Source organism: Tribolium castaneum, chromosome 3 (genome assembly GCF_031307605.1).
Source record: "Tribolium castaneum strain GA2 chromosome 3, icTriCast1.1, whole genome shotgun sequence".
Taxonomy (NCBI): Eukaryota; Metazoa; Arthropoda; class Insecta; order Coleoptera; family Tenebrionidae; genus Tribolium; species Tribolium castaneum.
This window is the reverse complement of record NC_087396.1, coordinates 11398582-11418921: the sequence shown is the minus strand read 5'-3', so window position 1 is coordinate 11418921 and position 20340 is coordinate 11398582. Positions and strand designations below refer to the sequence as shown.

Here is a 20340-nt window from a genome sequence, read left to right as displayed (position 1 = left end):
GTGAAAAATTTATGCGACGTGTGGGCTAATTTACGACGCCAAACAGCCTTAAAAGGCCGTAAAACTAAAACCTTGCTAATCTCGTCCGTTTTTAAAAATCTGTGTATGCTTTAGTGATATTTTTAAGTTGAGACAGATGTGTTTCTGAGAAGAGCCCATGTTGTATAGGGGGGTAGAGCGAGTGCAGTGAACCTTCAAAACGGCACATCCAACCCCTGGTTGAATAGTGAAAAGAGTCTTTCTCAGGCAACCTTGAAACCTCGGGACACATGCCTCGAGAAACTCGAGATTCGAATTCCTCAGACTCTCTGCATCGTAGCATGGCCCGAAACGTTTCGGACAAAAACGATCTCAATGTGGTATTAATGGAAAGAAATTAATATCGGTTTGGTGGAGGAAAAAATGCCGGAATTTGATACGCGGCTCCGGCTTACCGACTTTTTCTCGTCCTGACCCACTCGACCAACTCCAAAAACAACAGCTAGTGCGAGCCGAATTTTGTCAAGTGCGGGGCTTAAACGTGTCAATTAAAAGAGTCTTTGAGACATCACGTTAATCCGCCCTCGCCCCTTTCCATCCGATCCGCCGGTTAACGATATCCTTTTTTAAATGTAAATAGATGCAAAGCGTTTATTTGAAAGTAATTTAATCCTTCAACGCTGCATTCGTAAAACCGCTAATGGTTTCTATAAACTTGTAATGGTGATTTTTATTGAGATGTTGGCGTTGACGAAAGCACTAAAAGACATTTCGAAACGCGGAGCTCGGACTCGGGGACATAATCCGAGACACACTATTTATAAACGCCGCATCCGCCATCCTACGGGGGTATAAATATTGGACTTAATCACATGAAATAGGCTGCCAAGTGCGCGTCACACCAAAATTTTGCAAAATCCGCCTATAAATAAAACTCTTTTGGGATCCTCCTGCACCCAAGGGCGAGGATCAGACCCGGCCGTAAATCACGAGAACAACCCTGCACGTGGTTATTACGTGAGAATCCGTCGGCCACTAATTAAAAGTGCCATTAAAATGCCCAACATTGTGGTGGCCCCCGGGGGCACACAATCGGAGAAAAGATTTGTGCGTGTACCTGGACGGCCGATTAACTCCCAGATGACAGGCAAGGATTAGAAGGAGCAAAGTCATCGGGCAATTACCACAATGGGCACCACCTAGGTGGAGATTAACGGGCTCGGAGTTGCTCATTTCGACGGCCGCTCCGCGGGGGGCTGTGACGTCAGGATATTGAACGGCACTCGAGCACACCAAAAAATTACCAACAATAACAGCATGCCAGTTATCGGGTACGCATCTCTAACACAATGGCGTACAGGGGGCCTCCGAGCCAACACAATGCCCCCCTTGCACGACTCTGAGCGTGTTCTTGCTGCACAATAATGGATACCTGGCGTTTACGCTTCACCTAAGGCCTAAACGATTAAACTAACTGACAATTTCGGACATCTGCATAACAATCGCACTTTGTACCTGAAAATCCGCGACGCTATGGGACGCCCGACGACACCGGACTGAGCTTGTCCAGGAATTTTTCACTCGGTTTAGTGTTATTGGCGTTTCTGATTGGAGTTTGGATCGTTGGGCGTTTTACTGCCCAGTAATTGAAAGATTATAACGCATTAATTATATATGTATCATTTGGGTAATGGGTAAAACGTCCTGGAACTAATCAGTTTTTATACGTGACTAATATTAATGGCTTCTGAGACACTACAACCGTGCGGTTGAAGAGTGTAACAAAGTAATAAACTGGGGCATAAAGATATCCTTTATCGAAATATGTAAATAGGTGGAAGGGATACAAATATATAGGCTTGCAAGCCGTAAATTTCCAATGACCGAAAGGTGACAGCCCTGGAAAAGAAAGGGCTCCCTCTTTGCGGATGATTTACGACCTAGCCCCTTGTAAATAAACACAAGTGATATTATTAAACCGGGAATTTATAAATCGACCGTTTTTACAAGAGTATATACAGGACGATTAGTTGCATATTTCTGTACCGCATTCTTTGGCGAGGTCTCTCGGTGGGAAACTGGCAAGCTTGCAAAAAATAACAACACGCATTATGTGTATGTAGATACACCTACTTGTTCACAGTACTGCAAAATTTATCTGATTGACTAAAAGGCGCCTGTTTACAATCTACTCATTTTTAGATGATGTCATTCAATGACGATGACATATCTTTACAAGGCAACGATACGAAATCATTTACAGAATTTCTAATCAGGTGTTAATCCTAGATTTTCGCAATATCTTAATCCCGTTCACTTTATCGATCGCCTTATCGCCTAATCAAACAAATTAAAAACAAAAAGACTCTGATTTATCTGTACGTGCTTAAGGTTAAAAATTGCCAATTTACAGTCACAACTATTGCAAAATATCAACAACAACTAACCCAATTTTCTCAGCACTAGCCAGCAAAGCTGATTAGCGAAAAACACCTACTATACATCATTTATAATGGCAACCGTAATTAGAAAATGAACGTTCAATTATGTTTGAAGATGATGGTACCAAATGAATCATCACAGTATTTTCATTTTTGACATAGCTCAACCAAAATACAATAATTACTTCTCCCAACTCATTATCTCGTTACGAACTAATAATTTACAGTTATTCCCTTGAAATTTAAAATAGCACCTATAAATTTAAACAGTATCTTCGAAATTCAGATATACAAGTCATACGTGCCATGTGGTATCTTTATTGAATAATTTGCAGCTAATTCCTGACAAAATTTTTGATAACGCTGAGTTAGAATCACCAAAATGAATAACAACCAATGCATTTTGCAATAATTGTATATTTTTATCGTCTTTAAGAAACTAATAAACAAAGGATTTCTTATTGTAACGTAGTACGTAAAGTTTATTGAAAACACGTTTGTGTAAATCTATTTTTAATTAATGTTATAAATAGGACTGAGGTGGATATCATTAAATTAAAAAGCCTTGCCTAGTGCTTCAAGATATTTGCTGTAAAATGTACGAAGATATTGTATAATTCAATTATTCTGTAATTATGCGAGTAACGAACATGTATGTAATGTGTGATGATTCCATCGTGAGTCAAAACTTTCAGAATTCAATTGCTGTAAAAACAATCTGTTCATAATTACCTTTTGTTTATGTTTATTTCTGCACACTAATAAAAAAGCACAGTAAAGATGCTGCAACAAATTACACAATTTTTCCGTGCGAATTTGAATAAAACTCTGGTAATAATGGCTTCCTGCATCATCAAATTAAGAAAAATAAAGTGACTTCAGCATATGCAGTCGCCGGTACAAAAATAAAACTGAAGTGCGTGAAGATAAATTTATGCAGAAACGTGTTGTCATAGGTGTTAATTCGAGTGAAATGTAAAATGTTTTAATGGTTCGAATAGCAGCTGAGCCATTATCCAGTTAAACTGCCTATGTTGTAATATACTGTAGTACAATTTCCATTAAAATTAAATATTATAATTAGCAACAGGCCAGAAACGTGTGCTCCGGAATGTAAAATTTCCATTTCGGTCTCGTCGTTAAAAAAGTGCATTTTGTTGTTGTTTCTCGATTCGAAAGCGCTATAAAAACGATATCCCACCAACCACATCTTCGGCCAAAACCGCCCCCGTTAACAATTCACACACCAACTACTGTCGATTTTTTCCATCGTTCCAATTATCGGCGTGTGACATTTGGTGCGTTGTGCAGTTTCCGGTTTTTAATAATCCGAACCCTCGTAGTCCTAATCAGCTGCACTACCTGGCCTATGATAATGATGATGAACAATGCCTAATTGTTAATTCAGTAAAGTTTTGCACCGTACAAAGCGCACGAGTTGGGTGGCAATTTGATACTGTTGGTCGCTTTTCAATGACCAGGGAACAATATAAACTCGAATTACCTGCACCGGACACAATTAAAAAGTACAAATTAATTTGCCGAGTGTCGCATGTGTGGGCGGCCACTCAGTCTCAAAACACATTAATTATTGTATTCTTCGGCACAATAAACGACATCGGGTCACTCCACAACCCTTGCTCTTCCGCATTGCTGTGACCAGCCAAGCACGGGAAAATAGGTTCGCCAAGAAAATTCCGTGATAACGTACTTGAACTTGCAACATTTTGTCCTGTCATTAGCTGTACCTTGTTTTTAATGCGAATGCAAATCGCTTGCTTTATCAGCTTGTCCACTTTGAAGCGCGAACATCAGGATTTGCATTCATTACTTTTTTAGGTCATTTGCCATACACGCAAAATTTGTAATAACTTTATCTTTTTTTCAAAACTAGAGGCAAGACATTACAATACCTGGAATTAACTCGTAAAGCTTAAGTATATTATAATCGGTGCAATAAACTTAATTGACATTTCAATCTCTTTCAGGAAATATTTCTCTTGATTGTATTACTTACGTGGGATACTCGTATTATCACTCAATTAGCGAAATTATAGCTGCAATATTTTTAGTCTGATTGAGATACGTAAAAGTAATTATCGATCATTATTTTCTTCTGTGATAGATCATGGCCATCTCGCGATCTTTAGTAAGCCACGATTTTCAAAACTAAAATTTTGTTTTAAAACATGGAAGACGACCAAGAATAACAAAGACGAAGTGTTTCAAAAGTCTGCCAAAACATTTTGAATATTTGAAATATCTAAAACCAGTTCAGAATTCCATGCAGATCACTTGGTTCAATTTGTAGTGATAACTAATTGCTTCTTGCCGTTCCGGCGTAATGAGAGGTACAAATAAGGAAACTTATAGACAGCTTGGATCTAACGTATTCGTTAATAATTACTCCATATATAATATGTTGCTTTTGACAAAAAATGCCACAATAGATATTTCTTTGAGTTAATATATCAAGAACAGTTAGTGAGTGCTTACCATATTTTGAAGAGCTACTTTTTAAGAGTCCAGACAACAAAACGCACAATTAAAAACTAGAACTCTCCACAAATCTTCATCATCGTAAAGGTTAAACGACTGCTGGTGCAAGTTTGTAAGTCAAACGATTCGCGACTGCAAGTAATTTAAACCGCAATGATTCCAGCCAAACAGCAATTTACAAGTTTCTTTCATCTTATTATGAGATCAACCGTGGAGTTTGATTTGTATGAATATTCAGTTCGGTCCCCTCGCGTATGACAATTCCTGCGGCCTCCTCTGCTCTGTCCATCTTTGTCTTCTGTCGTTGCTGCTAATTTACTGGCCCGACTAATTAAAAGGTGACGATTAACGACAACAAGAAGTGATCGGCATGCCAGTTTAGACGTGTGAGCTATTCGACCTCGCGCTGCAGCAGCAGTAACGGCAGCATTTTACTTTTCTCCTCTCTCGTTTAGTCGAACAATGGTCGTTCCCATACATGGTTAAGACGGGATGCGTTCCACGATAGCCATCGAACAGGCGTCAGACCGATGCTGTCCAAGACATCGAAGACGACGCTGCAATCATCCCAGCATAATCGACAGGCAATGATGTTGGCAATATTTAAATTGATGTCGGTGGAAAAACGCGACCGGGCTTTTTTCATGCTAGAACCGTTTCAACTCACTATTCGTACTGTTTTCACGCATCATTAACTGCTGCTATCTGTTAATTAAGGGCGACGTGATTTCTGCAAAGTCACTAGCGGTTTTTCAGGTTAATCTAATACATTTTAGCATTCCAGCGGCCGTAATTGATTTGTTGGTTTAAGTGTGAGTTTTTGCGTTTGGAATGCGTTTTTTGGGTGGCTGCGCTGGCAGCCAATAGGGCGTGTATCCGCTACATGGTGGTAACGGATGTATTTTCAAAATCCCCCGTTTTCCGATAGTGCTCACCCTTCCACCATTACATTTCCATAATGGCACGCGAAAGGGAAATCTTATGGATTTCGAAATTGCTCCCCGAACAAATTCCAGACGACCAAATATCAAATCAGATTTTTATCGTTATTTGTGTTTGAATACGCGATTCGCTTTTTCAACCTGTCCAATTCCATGCCGACAGTTGAGCAGAGTTATAATTGTGCATCAAAGAATGAATGGTATCAACAGTAGCTACGTGTTTTATTAGTCGAGATTTTAACGACAATAGCGGATTATTCACCTTACAACATAATGCCTCTTTATTTAAAATGGGATAAATTGAAACTGTTATTGCCACCGTACGTCGCACTTATCTGCATAAATACCGAACTAGGAGTGGCGAAGTAAAAGCGCGGAATTGCGAATTTTTAATTCTATTTGGTGCGATCTCGCCCCTGCATAACAACAAGATCGCCAAGTTCCCCGATTTATAATCTCAGCGAGTTCGAATGCCCCTCTAACGACGTTTCTTAATCTTGGTTGTGGCACTAGAATGATCGCCTGAAAATGTTGGCACGTTAACTGGATATAAATTAATGCCAGCAAATATGCAGAGTGCCGGAGCGACAGAATGCTCGCACACATGTGGTTTTAATTTGCCATCGAAAACACCCACTCCCAACCCCGAAAAAACAACTTTTATCGGAATTCCACTAGAAATAATTGATTTAATTAGTCGCTGGAACCAGAACCGTACCGGGACGAATTACACAAAATCTCGTCAGACACAATGGCGAGGTTCTTTCTTCGCCGAGGCATACATGCGAGGCGTTCTACAAAGACGATCCAGTTTAGTCTCCGGGCTCTCAACAAAAGGAGTTTGCCTGCATTCTATTCATTCCGGCTCACCTGTGTACCTGCATCCACATCCTGTGCTCGCTGATAGAATAGGGCCTTGTTGCCAGCTCCGGCGTTGCCCTTTCTTCCACAACGCCAGCGATTAAAAAATAATTAACAACGCTCGGAAAATTCCACCGCGGCGACGCTTTTTTCTGTAGTATTTTGACCTACATATCACAATTGACGTCAGGCTCGCGCCTATGGATCCGCAATTACCTATAAATCTAAATTGTGACGGATAAAGACATTCCTCACAGTTCTTTCACTCCGCTAGTGCTAAACCGAGCGAAGACTCTTAATTATAGGATATCACTAATCAGCAATTGTGTTCTGGAAATGATTGCTGCACTTTTTGCACAGCTCCACTACGCTACAAATTGCCTGCAGTTCGAATGGAAATAAGAAGCTGCACAAGCCATAAATTTAATTGGTATATCATTTAATGCCGTCAGCTTTAAATATACAGTTTACTGTAATAGGATAATTGCACTTCTTGGTTTTACCGATCCTGGTTGTCATTGCCGTTACTAACAGGAACTCCAGTATTGCTCGCCGACCATTAGCATACACTGAATCCGCGTTCAAGTCAAAATGCATCCAACGGTTCGTTTTTCATTCCGATAAAAAACTCTATCATAAGCTGGTGGAATTAATTCAATTTGGTAGTCCATTAAATTTGGCGTTTATTTTGTTCGATTAAAATTCAAGTCGGCTGTCGAGATGAACGCTTGTTTGTGTATAAATAGCTTCTACACCAATTAGTTTTATCGAGTGACTTAATGACGAGAGAGCATTTATAATTCGTTGCAGATTCGTACGAGGAAAGAAGGACAATTTGCCATTTCGGGCCATAAAACTCACAGCCCTAATTATAGTCTATAACGACATCTGTCAAGGAAATTATTGTCTTTTACACCAAACTGTTAACAACGTGTAGTGTCGATAAGTAAACATCTTTTAAAAATAGTCGAGGCATGTGTCTGCCCTTTCGGAATTCCACCAAAAATCGGCAGCCAGGCAGGCCATTAGTAGGGCTTTAAATGAAAACAATTGACATGAGTTGCCGGTCGTAAAAATAGCAAGTTCGGCTCTTGTCGAGGAGGACGACTCTCCGGCCATAAATATATCTCGTGTAGTTATTTACAGACGGGGCATAAATTATTTTACAAGCCCACTATAAATTATTGCCGCATTGTAAACGGCAGGTGATTTTGACCGAAGGGCAGTCGACTTCGTAGTATTACTTTGGTTCGCTACGGGGAATCCAACAAGAAACTTGAAAATTGCCTCAACACCACCCTTTCCGTTCGCTTTTCTCTCTCGCTCTTTTCAACCAAACGAGACATCGCACAAAAGATACCTTTGTGACTAAAAATGCAAGGACACCTTTTTGCCCACGATCGTTCAGACAAAAGCTATCCACCAATTTCTACAAACTATCAAATTGTATCAACGCTGGAACTGGAGAAACATAAACTATCCGTAGGCCAGGACCGTAACATTGTAGCATTGTAATCCCCACTAGAGAAAAAATGGCTTATTGATTGAATGATAAATACAATTTGGAAAACAAAGATTTAAAAACAAATAAATGCTTCACTTAAATCTTTGTCACGATAATAATCCCTGGTGTTATGCGACTCTGATTTTCAATGCTTTTGAACTTTACAAATCGCAGCACGTCGACAGATTATGATTGATGTAGGATTTATATTTTTAATCTGATTATTCCAATCTAACTGCTCATTGCTTTTTTACTACCAAATCTAGTAATGCATCACTCTTATAATCGCCCATACGTTGACATATGATTGTAAACTTGTAAATTACATAATTCAACCCCATTGTAGATGCTGTGGTACACTGATTGGAGTAAAAATTATAAACTGCCACTTGACATTATTTCAGGTGTTTCTCGAAACGTGTTATTATAACTAAAGTTTCAGATACGTATCTGTGCACTTGGTCCTAAATTGTCCTCTTGAGATAAAAACTCTTACGTGTCTAAACATCCGATGAGATGATGAATTTATCAAAAATTAAAATAAAACTTTCCGAAGCCAATGTTTTGTTTGTAACCCTCACGACTGGTTTTTCGAAATTTGTTTCACCATAGCCTGTTTGTCTGGCACTCGTACCTCTATAATTGTTGTATGGTGCCCCCTGGGACGAAGCTGGGAAGAGCGTGAGGGTCTTCTGGTGGCCTGAGGGCACGGCTGCGAAGTGAGCAGCAACAACCTTCACACAATGGGTCGCTGCTACGCACCACTGGGTTTCTAATGCAAAAATCACGAACTGTACCATACCATATGTCGCAATGCATATGACCCTCCATTCACTCTTTAAACAGATGAAAACGATGCTGTAAGGCCAACTAGAAACTGTCTCTTTAACGATGCTGTTTGTGTCGTTTAATTAAATTAATTGTTTCAGTGCGGGCTGCGGACCCGAACGGCGTCGTTATTCTAATTTAATCTCTGTTTTCGTAATTGCAGACTGATTTTCAGCGGACTACGTGCAAAAATTTGCCCAGAAGGCCCTTTCCCTAAACCTTTGTCCCTTCTGATGGCTCTGTGTTGTTGTCTTTTGCATAATTGTTCAAAAATTACTGAAGAACACACAGTCTTGGTGCAGATGCCCTTTTAGGTTTTCGCTGTTTGGGAACGGCTTTGCGTTAGGGTAAATTGTGGGAAGTAGATGGCGGGAAAATCGTTCTGTTCTTGATGTAGGATTGCGAGGTTGCTGACTTTCCGTGAGTTGCGATGTAATGGCAGCCGGGTCCGGGGTGGGTTCATCTGCCACAAGGGCCTAATTACGCACGCGAATGTTAACTGTGGCTGTGTAGCTAGCCGGCCGTCGGACGGTTAACATCCTCGTCTCGCCCTTCTAAAGGCATCTGCACCGCATGTGTAATCTAATCCTGTTCAGCTAGTAGAGCTAGTACTTATCGGACCCCTGAAAAACCACATGTCGACGTTCTGCCTCTAACGCACGGCTTAATCCTCGCCCAGTTTCTGCACCAACGAGAGCCATTTATATTCATCGCCAAATCGGTTTCGAAAAGATAACGTTATTTATTTCATTTCCATTTGTCAGCTAGTGTTAATAAGGGGCTATTAATGACAGCAAAACATCTAATGTACATTTGACTGCGTTTATCTCGTCGCTTTTATCATCTTTTCAGTTCGAGGGTTATCAGAACTGTCTTCTCTGCCTTCTTCCATCTCCGTGATGCAGTTCGTTCTTATGGTACCGTTTCGGAGTATGGGCGTCGATATGTTCTTTTTCCTCGACTTTTATCGATTTGAGGTTTCTAGAAACTTGTAAGGCTCGTAATCGGAATATAAAAGACTTATTGACGACCTGTTTGTGTTTGCTCGTTTTACGGTACTCTCTGCTGCGTATCATCAAGGAAACGTTTGCCATTGAAATTTATATTCATTGCAATCCATTTAAATCGGCATTCGCTACAGCTCCGCTAATTGAAAATTGCATAAAAACGCAAAGGCATCCGTTATGTTTGCGTTACATGGCTTGAACGCTGCTGTTTATAAAAGCTCGTTATTTATTAATGGCTACTTTACATATTTAGCAACGCTTTTGCCTTCGACTCGCTAACAATCCACTAGAAAAAAGACGTCGGCCAGTCATAATTAACAGGCTATAAAATTGATTCTCTCCCAATACTTTCGCCAATAATTCAAAATCTTGGTCGGCGAAACGCGGTAAAGTGAGGGAGCTTGATCGAAAACCATCGATAAAGGTGGATCTGATGGTAAGATGTAATTAGACGGAGGTTGCACCGCCCCTCGTCCACGTGCCCTAACCGCTTTTTATCCAGTTTTTATTATAATTATAGCTATTTTCTTGGCTGGCTCGGAGCCGATCGTTGTGCTGTTGGAAAAGGTGTTGTAGCTAGACCATGCAGGCGGCCATGACGACAACTTAATAACCAAAAAGGACCCATGTAATTTCAGTTGTCGTCCAGATTATACCCATTTGCACCCATCGGACGGAACGCCCGCTAAACAATTCAATATGCCCGCAGAGCCCGTCCGCATGACAATCTCTATTACCGAACGCCGGAAAATTCGATAAAAATACATTCTCGATGTTAAAACAACTACCGGTTACCTGTAATTTGCGGAACATGGCCTACTGGATTTGTGGCTGTTTCATGAAATTCACGTTTCACTTTTTTGCATTCGGCTACAATTTGACAAGAATTTCATTTTAACCCACGAATTATTGAATTTTAAACAAATAAACGACAAGCTTGCCGGTGTACTGTCATTTCCATACGAAAATATGCATCCACACATCTATAGATACATGAACTTTATTTATATTACCACCTGAACAGCGAAGCTGGTCTCTTTTTGCGAGGTGACATAAAGCTTTGGAAATTCGTCAAGTTCCAAGTACCCAAAAGGTGTAAAAAAGTAACGGCAGTAATAATGTGTTAGTTGGTTTTTTACAAGTTGAAACTAATTGGATTTTCTTTTGCAGATCCGACAAGAAAAGCCCTATTACATAGCAGATCCCGAGGTAGATTCATTAGTAAGTATCCAATTGCTTTCGTGTGCTCAGTTGAGTTGTAACATGCATATCTAATCGGGGCTCCATTATTTGCTGATAAAAAAGTAGGCATGCAATGTACCCGATTTATGGTTTCGGTAATTCGAGCCAACTGTAAAATTAATTTACAACATATAACACAAGAGAATTTCGAGAGGCTTTAAAGTGGGCTTTAGTATGTGTGTGTTTTGTGTGTTGGTATGGTTGCATGCCCACCCCCGATATTCGAGTCGATGTTATTTATATTTACATCAGATATCGAGCAACATTTCCATCCGACTTGGCTGTTTATGGTACAAGGACACGTGACGATCTGAACCAGTCGCTTTTTTACCTCTAGAATAGTGAGCCGAGTTGTTGGAACGGAAGGTTGCCCAAAAAGAAAAAAGGGATCAAGACGGGCCATCCACGAAATATAAACGTTGCTTTGTTGAGACTTTGACGAATTCGTTTATTTAACTCAACGTAACGGCTCTTCTACTGACCAGCGCGATATGGTCCGTGATGAACATCATGGGTTTTAATTGCCAGTAGGTTCTGCATGGGTTTTGGCATGGTTGTGTCGGCGGAGTGGGTTATTTGCGATTTTAATTATCCGAAGGTGAAGAAGAAGGGCTACCGGAGGACGGTTGGGTGATTTATGATGGTTCCCGCGAGAACAACTGCGCGCACTTTAAATTATTTTTAATGCGGGAAGGGTTGCACCAGCGCTCCGTAATTAAATTCAGTTAGTAACGATATTAGTCGATGTAATGCGGGGTTGAATTACAACGTCATAAGATTACCAGCCGCCCCTTGTTTACACCCGAATATGAGCGATTACCGTCTGTAGTTAACGGTGAGTTATGTTGGTGTAACGCGGGCGGCGGGCGGGCACTTTGAATTTATTGACTGTAAATCAACGTTATTGACGAATTAGCTCTCTCGCACGTATTTATTATAAAGGAAATAGCACCGCCGACAGCTTACCATTAAATTATCGCGATCCGTGCGAAATATATGAGTTGAAAACGTCGAAATGGATCAATTACGATTTTTCCAAGCATCCAGTCATAGCTTGTTACTTAAACAAAATAGGCTTGCAATTAAGTTTGTGGCAAGGGCGACGCTTGATTGACGAAGAGAATGCCTCGTAGGCGATGAGAACGAACGCAATTTGCACCTCGATGTAGATTTCAACGCTATGGGAACGCAAGGTTTGTTTATGAAGAGTCCGACCACGTGATGTTTTTAACGAGTGTTTGGTGTTAATGTTCCGTTTAAGAGCGTATTGTTGTGCATCCAGTGGAGTGTGCGATAACGTTCCGTGGAGCCGAGTACCACACGCAACAAATCTAATTTTTAACAGGTCGAAACAGCCGTCAGCTACGGGGTTACGGCGAACGTTTATTTGACCTATGGCCCGCTCCGCCACCGCGCGGGTGGTCCGCGAAATCGCAACGCGGTACCCGATACCTTAACATCTGTGAAATTGTCATGAGAGCCACACCACTCCGCTCACAAAGATGCACGATTCCGGCCATTACAGCCAATTTTCTGTTTCGTGAACCGTCCGACCATTGTGATCACTCACCTACACCCACCAGATAAAAAAGCTAATTCGTACCGGAAGGCACTGATTTATACAATGAAACTCCGACGTTCTTCGTTGCTACAAGTAGCTGTAATCATCTGCTCGTTCATTCACGCCCTTTTTTGTTTCAGATGGTCCAGGCTATACAAGTACTTCGGTTTCACCTTTTAGAATTGGAAAAGGTAAGTTTCCTTGATCGTTCCCAAAAGATATCTTTACCCCAAAGCGCGCACGCGACAATAGAACAATTTTTAAACCAAAATCATTAAAGCGCCTGAGTCAAGCGAGTCTTTAGCATTTATAATACAGTTCCTTATACTGCGTGCATGTTTTTAAGATAGCTACATAAAGATTGAAGATAACTAGCATGTATGAAATAGAAAAAAGTGTGTGTTCAATGAATTTTAATTTAATTATAACAATCCAGCTATGGACATTTTAATTAGTAGCTTTTCTCAAACATCCTCTATTATAGCAATTAGGCAGATCAAAGAAACAGATACTGACAACTTTTAGGAACGTTAAGCGAAATACCTTAGACAAAATAATCACCAAACCGTATAACCTTCCTAATCAACTCACAGTAGCTCTCAGTTCTCATGTGGCGATGTTAAAATTCTGATTAACTTTTATTAAGTTGCTTCTTATAACAATGCTATTGAATTTCGTATAGTTTTTATTAAGTTCAGAGCTACAAGTTGGTACATAATGAAACGACAATAAAATTTCAACTTACGGTAATCTAAAAAAATCAGTAAAACATAAAAACTTTGCAAAGCCGTAAAAGCAGTATGCATTCATATCTTTCTATCTCGTCGAAGTTTTCGCATTTTGTACCATTGCCGGAAACATTCATAAGCTTCTGGTAATGGAAGTCGTCACGTGAAAAATTTTAATTGAATAATTTAATTAACACAATGTATACATTTTCATATCTCTTGTGGACAAAATTATTGCAACTTGCAATTTATGTTAATCGTTTGGAGCTGCAGAAAAACACCAAGTGCTACTACGTAGAAAGCTCATCCTTATCGTGTTACTACGCATTTTACCATAAAAAACACTCACAGTAGGAAATAATAAAAATGGTCTTGTCTAGTCGGAAATTTGTTTAAGATGAAATAGTAAAAACTCCAGCACCGAGATTTATTTTGCATTGATATTTATGAACTCGCATGTGGTGTTTTCGTAATATTCAACGACGATATTTCATTTTCCATTCAAAAGTCGTTATCCATACTCATAAAATTAACATCATTGACAAAAACTGATTCAGTCTGACAGGTGCTTTCTTATAGTCGGTTTCAAGTAGTAGTGTATTGTTTTTATTGATTAGCCACCAAACAATAATTGATTTGTCGTTAAAATAATATTTAAATAAGAAACAAATATATTCGTTTAATTAATTTACACGAAAATACCTTACATTGTTTCCGAGATCTTTCATAGATACATGTAGAATTTAGAATAACTTATCTTCGACGGTTTTAATTGTTTCATTAAGAAGTTCCCGTATTTCAAATTAGGAAAAAACAGAACAGATTATCATTCTTGTGGTAAAAGAACTCTTGTAAGACATGACTATTTAAAATTCATGCATTCATGTTTCAAAAATCGTATAATGTAAAACAATGAAACAAACCAGCTTTGGTAGAAGCTGGATTCCTTTACTGACCTTTCCAAAAATTTCCTCAACGGCTATAATCCAAATTTACGGACAAAATCCTGTTAAAGAGAAGTATTACAGTTTCATGAAATAAAAGTGAGTTTTTCTGACGATGGGATTAAAATTCTTTAAGACTCTAGGTGTATGCGTAATAAGGCGAAGAAGTAATCTTTTAATTTAAAGCGTAGCTGAGCAGCTGGCTCTAATTCCACTTTCCTTATTTGGTTTCGTTGGTGTGGATTTTTGAAACGGATTATTTCGAGAAATAATAGTTTATTAGTGGTGGAAATAATGAATGGGTCTGGAGCGAGTTCCAGAGTGCGATTGGTTGGTTAGCGGGTAAATTTTTAAAAAGTGGGTGTCTTCTCCGACGGCAATTTAACGATCGTAACGACGTCGTCGCTAATTAGGCTCGTTGAGGCCGTCGCTAGATCGATAACACAGGCTGCGACATCGTCACAATGCACCGGTCGGGTTACACATCGGAGTCCGTCTCCCGGGGGCCCGTCTCAGATTCTCCGTATTAAAACACCGACATGTAAAAATATGGAAATTGCGCGCGGCAGAATGCGGTCCGATCAACCGGATGGCCATCGCGCATCGCTTTGCATTCGCAGCCGCATTTAAATTGCTAAAAGGGGACACTATCGAGCGGTCCATCTCTCTCGCAGCGTTGCGATATTATAATCTTGTTGCAAGGTAAATGCACATAACCGGTTACCCCAGACAGACGACGTCTTTGCCGGCCATCTTGAAACGCGGACGAATGCAAACGAGCGAGCGAGGTGGGTCCCCGAGGCAACCCCTGTATACAACCCATATCTAATCTATGTACAGCGGATCCTAATTTACGGCCTTATTCCATGTCATTAAGAGCATACGGGACGGACACGTTTTTAGGAACTTCGGACCCGACTTATCTCCGCGGACCGATAAGGAAATGTGCCTCTGGACACCTAACTTTGCCGACCAACAAAATCATAACGCTCGCTCTATGCCCATTGGGCAACACGAAAAAACCTGCCCATTATTTAGACCACTATCGTGGCTCTAGAATAAATGTACCACCAACGAGCACGTGTAGATGGCACTGAGCATTCAAATCACAACATTATGTTCGTTCCATTTGAGTTAAGTGCTGTCCGAATATGCAAAAGCAAACATAATCCCATTATTATTATTGTATTTGTGCATACAGCACTGCACCCTAAACGAAACCGGTCGCTGTAGGGAGAAAAATATCGCCCATTGTGTTTCTGTTATGCAGTTTACTCTCTTTTTTAAACACCATCGTGGTACCAAAAAAGGAAAATGTAACAACAACAACAAAATAAAATCTTTCTCTGCCCTTATTCACTCTGCCCGAATATCCCATTGGGATTTGCGATATACCTGTAGTGAAAACACTTGGTCGCTGGAGTGTGTAAAAGTAGGATGGGTCTGTTTGGACCATTAATCTTGCGTTTATTAACAAACGCATTCAGAATTAGTAGTGTGTGTTCGTTCTTTCGGAACGGTTTTTGGAAAAGAGGCAAAGCACGCTCGAAGGCCGCTCGTCTCGCTATGCAAATCAGTTTCATCTCGCTTTCATACGATGTGCCCGGCCGTTATTCTTGACCGGCTTTTTTGCGATATGTAAATCGACGTCGAGCCCGAGCTGATTGTTCTTTGTGTTGCAGGTCCATGAGTTGTGTGATAATTTCTGCCATCGGTATATCAGTTGTCTGAAAGGCAAAATGCCCATCGACTTGGTGATAGACGAGAGGGACGGAGGCAAGCCGCCCGAATTGACGGGATCGACGAATGGAGATGGTGGTGCTAGGAGTAACGCGGATTCGACATCACACACGGACGGTGCGAGTACGCCGGATGTCGTAAGTACCCATTTTTCCCAATCAAAACCATTCGCGAAGAGGTCGAAGACGTTCGTCCATTTGATCGACGTCGGGCGCGACGGCAGGGGACCGCCATTGAGTGTATTAGCTCATTTTCGTGATGCTGTTTGCGAAAGCAGGGGGAGCTCAAAGCAGGGAGTTTTGCTGGTAATTGGTGTCAATTTAGACTGACGCATCGTCGATGCGAACGAGGGATCGAGTTACATGTCCCCCCCGCATTGTGGTCTACAATCGGCTTCTTTTCGACTTGAATAAATCGCTACAGTGCTGTTCGATTCCTTTTGGACTACCTGTGACCGGAGCGAACCGCGGGGAGTATCAGACCGACAAAATAAAATCATCGTGAACAACACGGATGAGAAATGTGGCGTCTCGGTGTCGCTCCACCAGATGCTTATCGACTTTGGAAATTTCAGAGTTGTCGAATTTCGGCGCTGAGAACTCCCTGACAGCAACTATCCGAATTGCGTCTCCACTTCGGCTATTCTCAGATTGTTCAGAGGCGGGGCGACCGAACAATATCTTTTTGTTTCTCCGTTATGCGATGCATCGTGTCTTGTTGTATCATGTCGGACAATTAAGATGTGAGATTTGATTTCAAGGAAGCGATACGTCGAAGACGGGTTAGATTGTTTTGTTCGAGGTGTGACGAGGCAAAAGAGTGTCGCGCCGCTGAGGGTGTAAAAATAGCGAATGTACGGTATGCGGCTGGTGAGTGAAAGCCAGGTTGTGGTTTGGAAGGCGCTCAAAATGAGAATACTTCATAGCACGGATGGCACCGTGCTGCCAATAACGTCTCACGAGCACGGTTGTCGTCTGAGCGGGGTATAATTAACGCGGTATTTATAGTGCAAGGGCAACGATCAAGCGTGTATCATCGGTCGAAGAGCACGGCAGTTTTGACGGCATCTGCGAATTCCCGCCACAAGCGTCTCCCGCCGTATCGCCGTTTCCTTTCCTTCCTGATACAATTTGCATCGTCTCGGAATCACTTAGACGGAGGAAGGCGTCCCCGTGCGATGCTCTACGCGCCGCTTTTATTGGGGCATTATCATTTTATTGACTTCAAATAGCTTGTAAAACGCAGAGCTGCGATTCGAGAGCGAGAGCGGGAAGCGATTCCCTCGAAACGGCCTAATTCAGGAGACACTGATGGCTTGTAATCGCCCAAAGAGTTTCCCTTTCGCAAACAGGTGGATTTGTTCAATTTATTATGCGGCCGCAACCTGATACAGCTGCCGTTCCCGTCAAATACATACATCTAGGCGGAATTTTTCTCGGTCGATCAATGCTGCTGGGGGTGTTTTCGCGGCAAATGGCCACGACCCGACTGAGTTATGTGTTGCCGAGCCAGCAGAAGGAAGAGGCCGAGACGGCGGCGGGTCCATCTATCAATCCCGGTCCTTGGCAGGATTGTTTCCTGCTGCATCAAACTAATGGTCCCAGTGGCAAAAGTAAACTTCGCACGAGAAACAGTTTAATGGAATCCAGGGCCGCGGGGACCATTAAAATGAAATAGTGCGCGCGGACCGAACGGACGCCGTTCTTCTCTTCCCACCCGCCGGAATCAATCTCTCCTAAGCAGAACGGATGGTTATTGTTTGCTCCATCGAGTAACGGCCCATTAGCCCGCCGACTTCGCCCTTAATGGACCGTGATGACGGACCACTGATATTGCGATCGAATATTATGCAGGTGTCGCCAAATACCTGCTCGGTTCAGGCAAGGAGACATATATCAAGATGCAAGCGCCGCGACGCTGTCGCGAGAACGCCGGCTTGCCGCCAATAAATCACCACGACAAATTTAATTATCCTGCAGTCTGCGATAAGACCAGCCGGGTAGAGACTTGTCCTACACAGAGGAAACAGTCGTAACCCGATACGTCCTATTGAAATCAAGGTACACACACGAGATCAGCGAGCCGGCGGCTGTGTTACACCCTTCGGGAAGGGAGTGCGTGCGTGTGCGTGCGTTGGTTCCTGTCAAGGAGAGATGTCTTCAGCAGGCGAGCTTTGGCCGGCCACCGCACGTTGTTTTTGTTTGAACGTCACTGCCAGATGTTCGCAATTTGGTGGTGGTTATTATTTGTTTGTACTCCCCCATTGCATCGCGCACTCATTCAACTTACTTCTGCACGCTCCTCCAAAAGCCAACGTTAAATAACCGATGTTGTGGCTTGACGACAATCCCTTTCATGACCAACAAAAGGGTTTTTACCCTTCACGAGTCTTAATCAAAGTTAAAACACCGTTTTTATTTTTGCTTTATATTTAATTGCGCATCAAATTGGAACGCATAACGAGCGCATCACCGAAATTGATTTTCCTGTCGACAAAGAATAATTTCTGGCAAGAACTAGCACCAGGAATTTCGCAATTTCGCTCGGAATCTTCCCAGCGGGGCGCCTTCTGCTGCTGACGTTCACTGCAGGAGTTGACCTTTTTGCTCGGGGAAAGTATCCGTCTTTGTGTGCGCTCTATCCTGCTGGAGATGCACCGGAATCGTAGTTTACATGCGCGTCTATCGTTCAGCTGATTCAATTACCATATGGAGTTGACGTCATCACTCATAGTTTGACAGGCAAGGTCGGCGTCCTCTGCTCTACAACCACCGATTCTTTCGCCATGTTCTCGTATCGTGGATACTATTGGTGCATTGCAACTGCAAACAATCGTAAATGTCCAGATGGCGTGTGTCGAATCGTTGCAATCGCGATTTTGCTTCTTCGAGTCGACTGCTGGCGCGGTTCTTATGCTCGACACGGCCGAGCGCTGTTTGTAAACAGAATAATCGAGTCATGTCCGGAATAACCAATGGTTTTGCTTGCAAAAACGCATCGGGTCCGGTTAATGCGTTGCAGATAAACGTATTTCGTTTGACTAAAGCAGGACAAATCTGATTTGGGAGGACAATCGGAAGTTGGTAACGTTGTTAGAGACAGTTGTGGACGGCGGTGATTTCATTAGTCGTCCCACATGGCGAGGCCGAGAACAGATCACGGTCACAATTAACACCCGCACCGTTTTCGAACAGTCCCGGTTGTCGTTCATTACCATCCGGAAATTAAATAAATCTGTGCCGAGTCGGCGACCCTGATGCCAGTCGGGTGTTTGACGGCGAAATCGGATCAAGACGCCAAATGCTGTTGACGCGATGGGGTTGCGATTGAATCTGCATGTAGCAGCATCGCACATTAACCCGAAAGTGGCCAATTGGCATTTGCATGAGAGCGAGGGCTGTCGGATAAATACGTATAGCTGCCGGCATCCCCAAGGGAACTGCTAATTCGTAATTCGGCTGATGCGTAGATTAGATTTGTTACTAGTCCCCCATACATGACTTATCCATTTTCTAGCATTTAGTTAAAAGTCAATTATGTGAATCGAGAGGGACGCTTCCAGCACAGCACCATCAAATTAACTAGAGAGCATCATTGTCGAAATTATTCGCATATAAAATTTAGGTGCCTACTCCTCGCAGCCCTCGCGGAAATTACGTAATTGCTGACAATGCGGGAATCTCGCCACCTGTCCACCTTTACTTTGCATTAATTGTTATAAAATGTTTGGACTGCGACCCGATTGCGTTATCCGTTTTTGGTGCCGCTCGTTTAGTCGAAATTCTTATGTAGTTGCGCCCGGAAGTAGTGTTTAATTGACAGGTCGACGTATTCGCGGCACCTGGCGACGACACGCGGCCCAAGATACCCTAGCAAGTGTCCATAAATCAATCAAGTGAAGCCCATCGACACTGACCCACATCCACATCCAGCTCCAGCTCGGGTCCGCGACGTGAATTAACTATAATATGTTTTTAATTGACGACATAATAACAGGCCTGTTTACGTGTCAGCCGAATGCAAACATATTTATTAGGAGGGAGAGTGCGTCGTGTGGGAGTTGTT

At 42.0% G+C, this 20340-nt stretch overlaps 1 protein-coding gene across 5 annotated transcripts in view; it reads left to right on the top strand.

The window, feature by feature from the left end:
- Positions 1–20340, top strand: part of hth (homothorax) — an 83022-nt gene that overhangs the window by 19412 nt on the left and 43270 nt on the right. For all 5 annotated transcript variants that reach the window (XM_015981556.2, XM_008197995.3, XM_008197996.3 and 2 more), the window contains 3 exon segments: positions 11231–11281; positions 13004–13054; positions 16218–16412. In XM_015981556.2, coding sequence (XP_015837042.1) covers positions 11231–11281; positions 13004–13054; positions 16218–16412 — 297 coding nt within the window.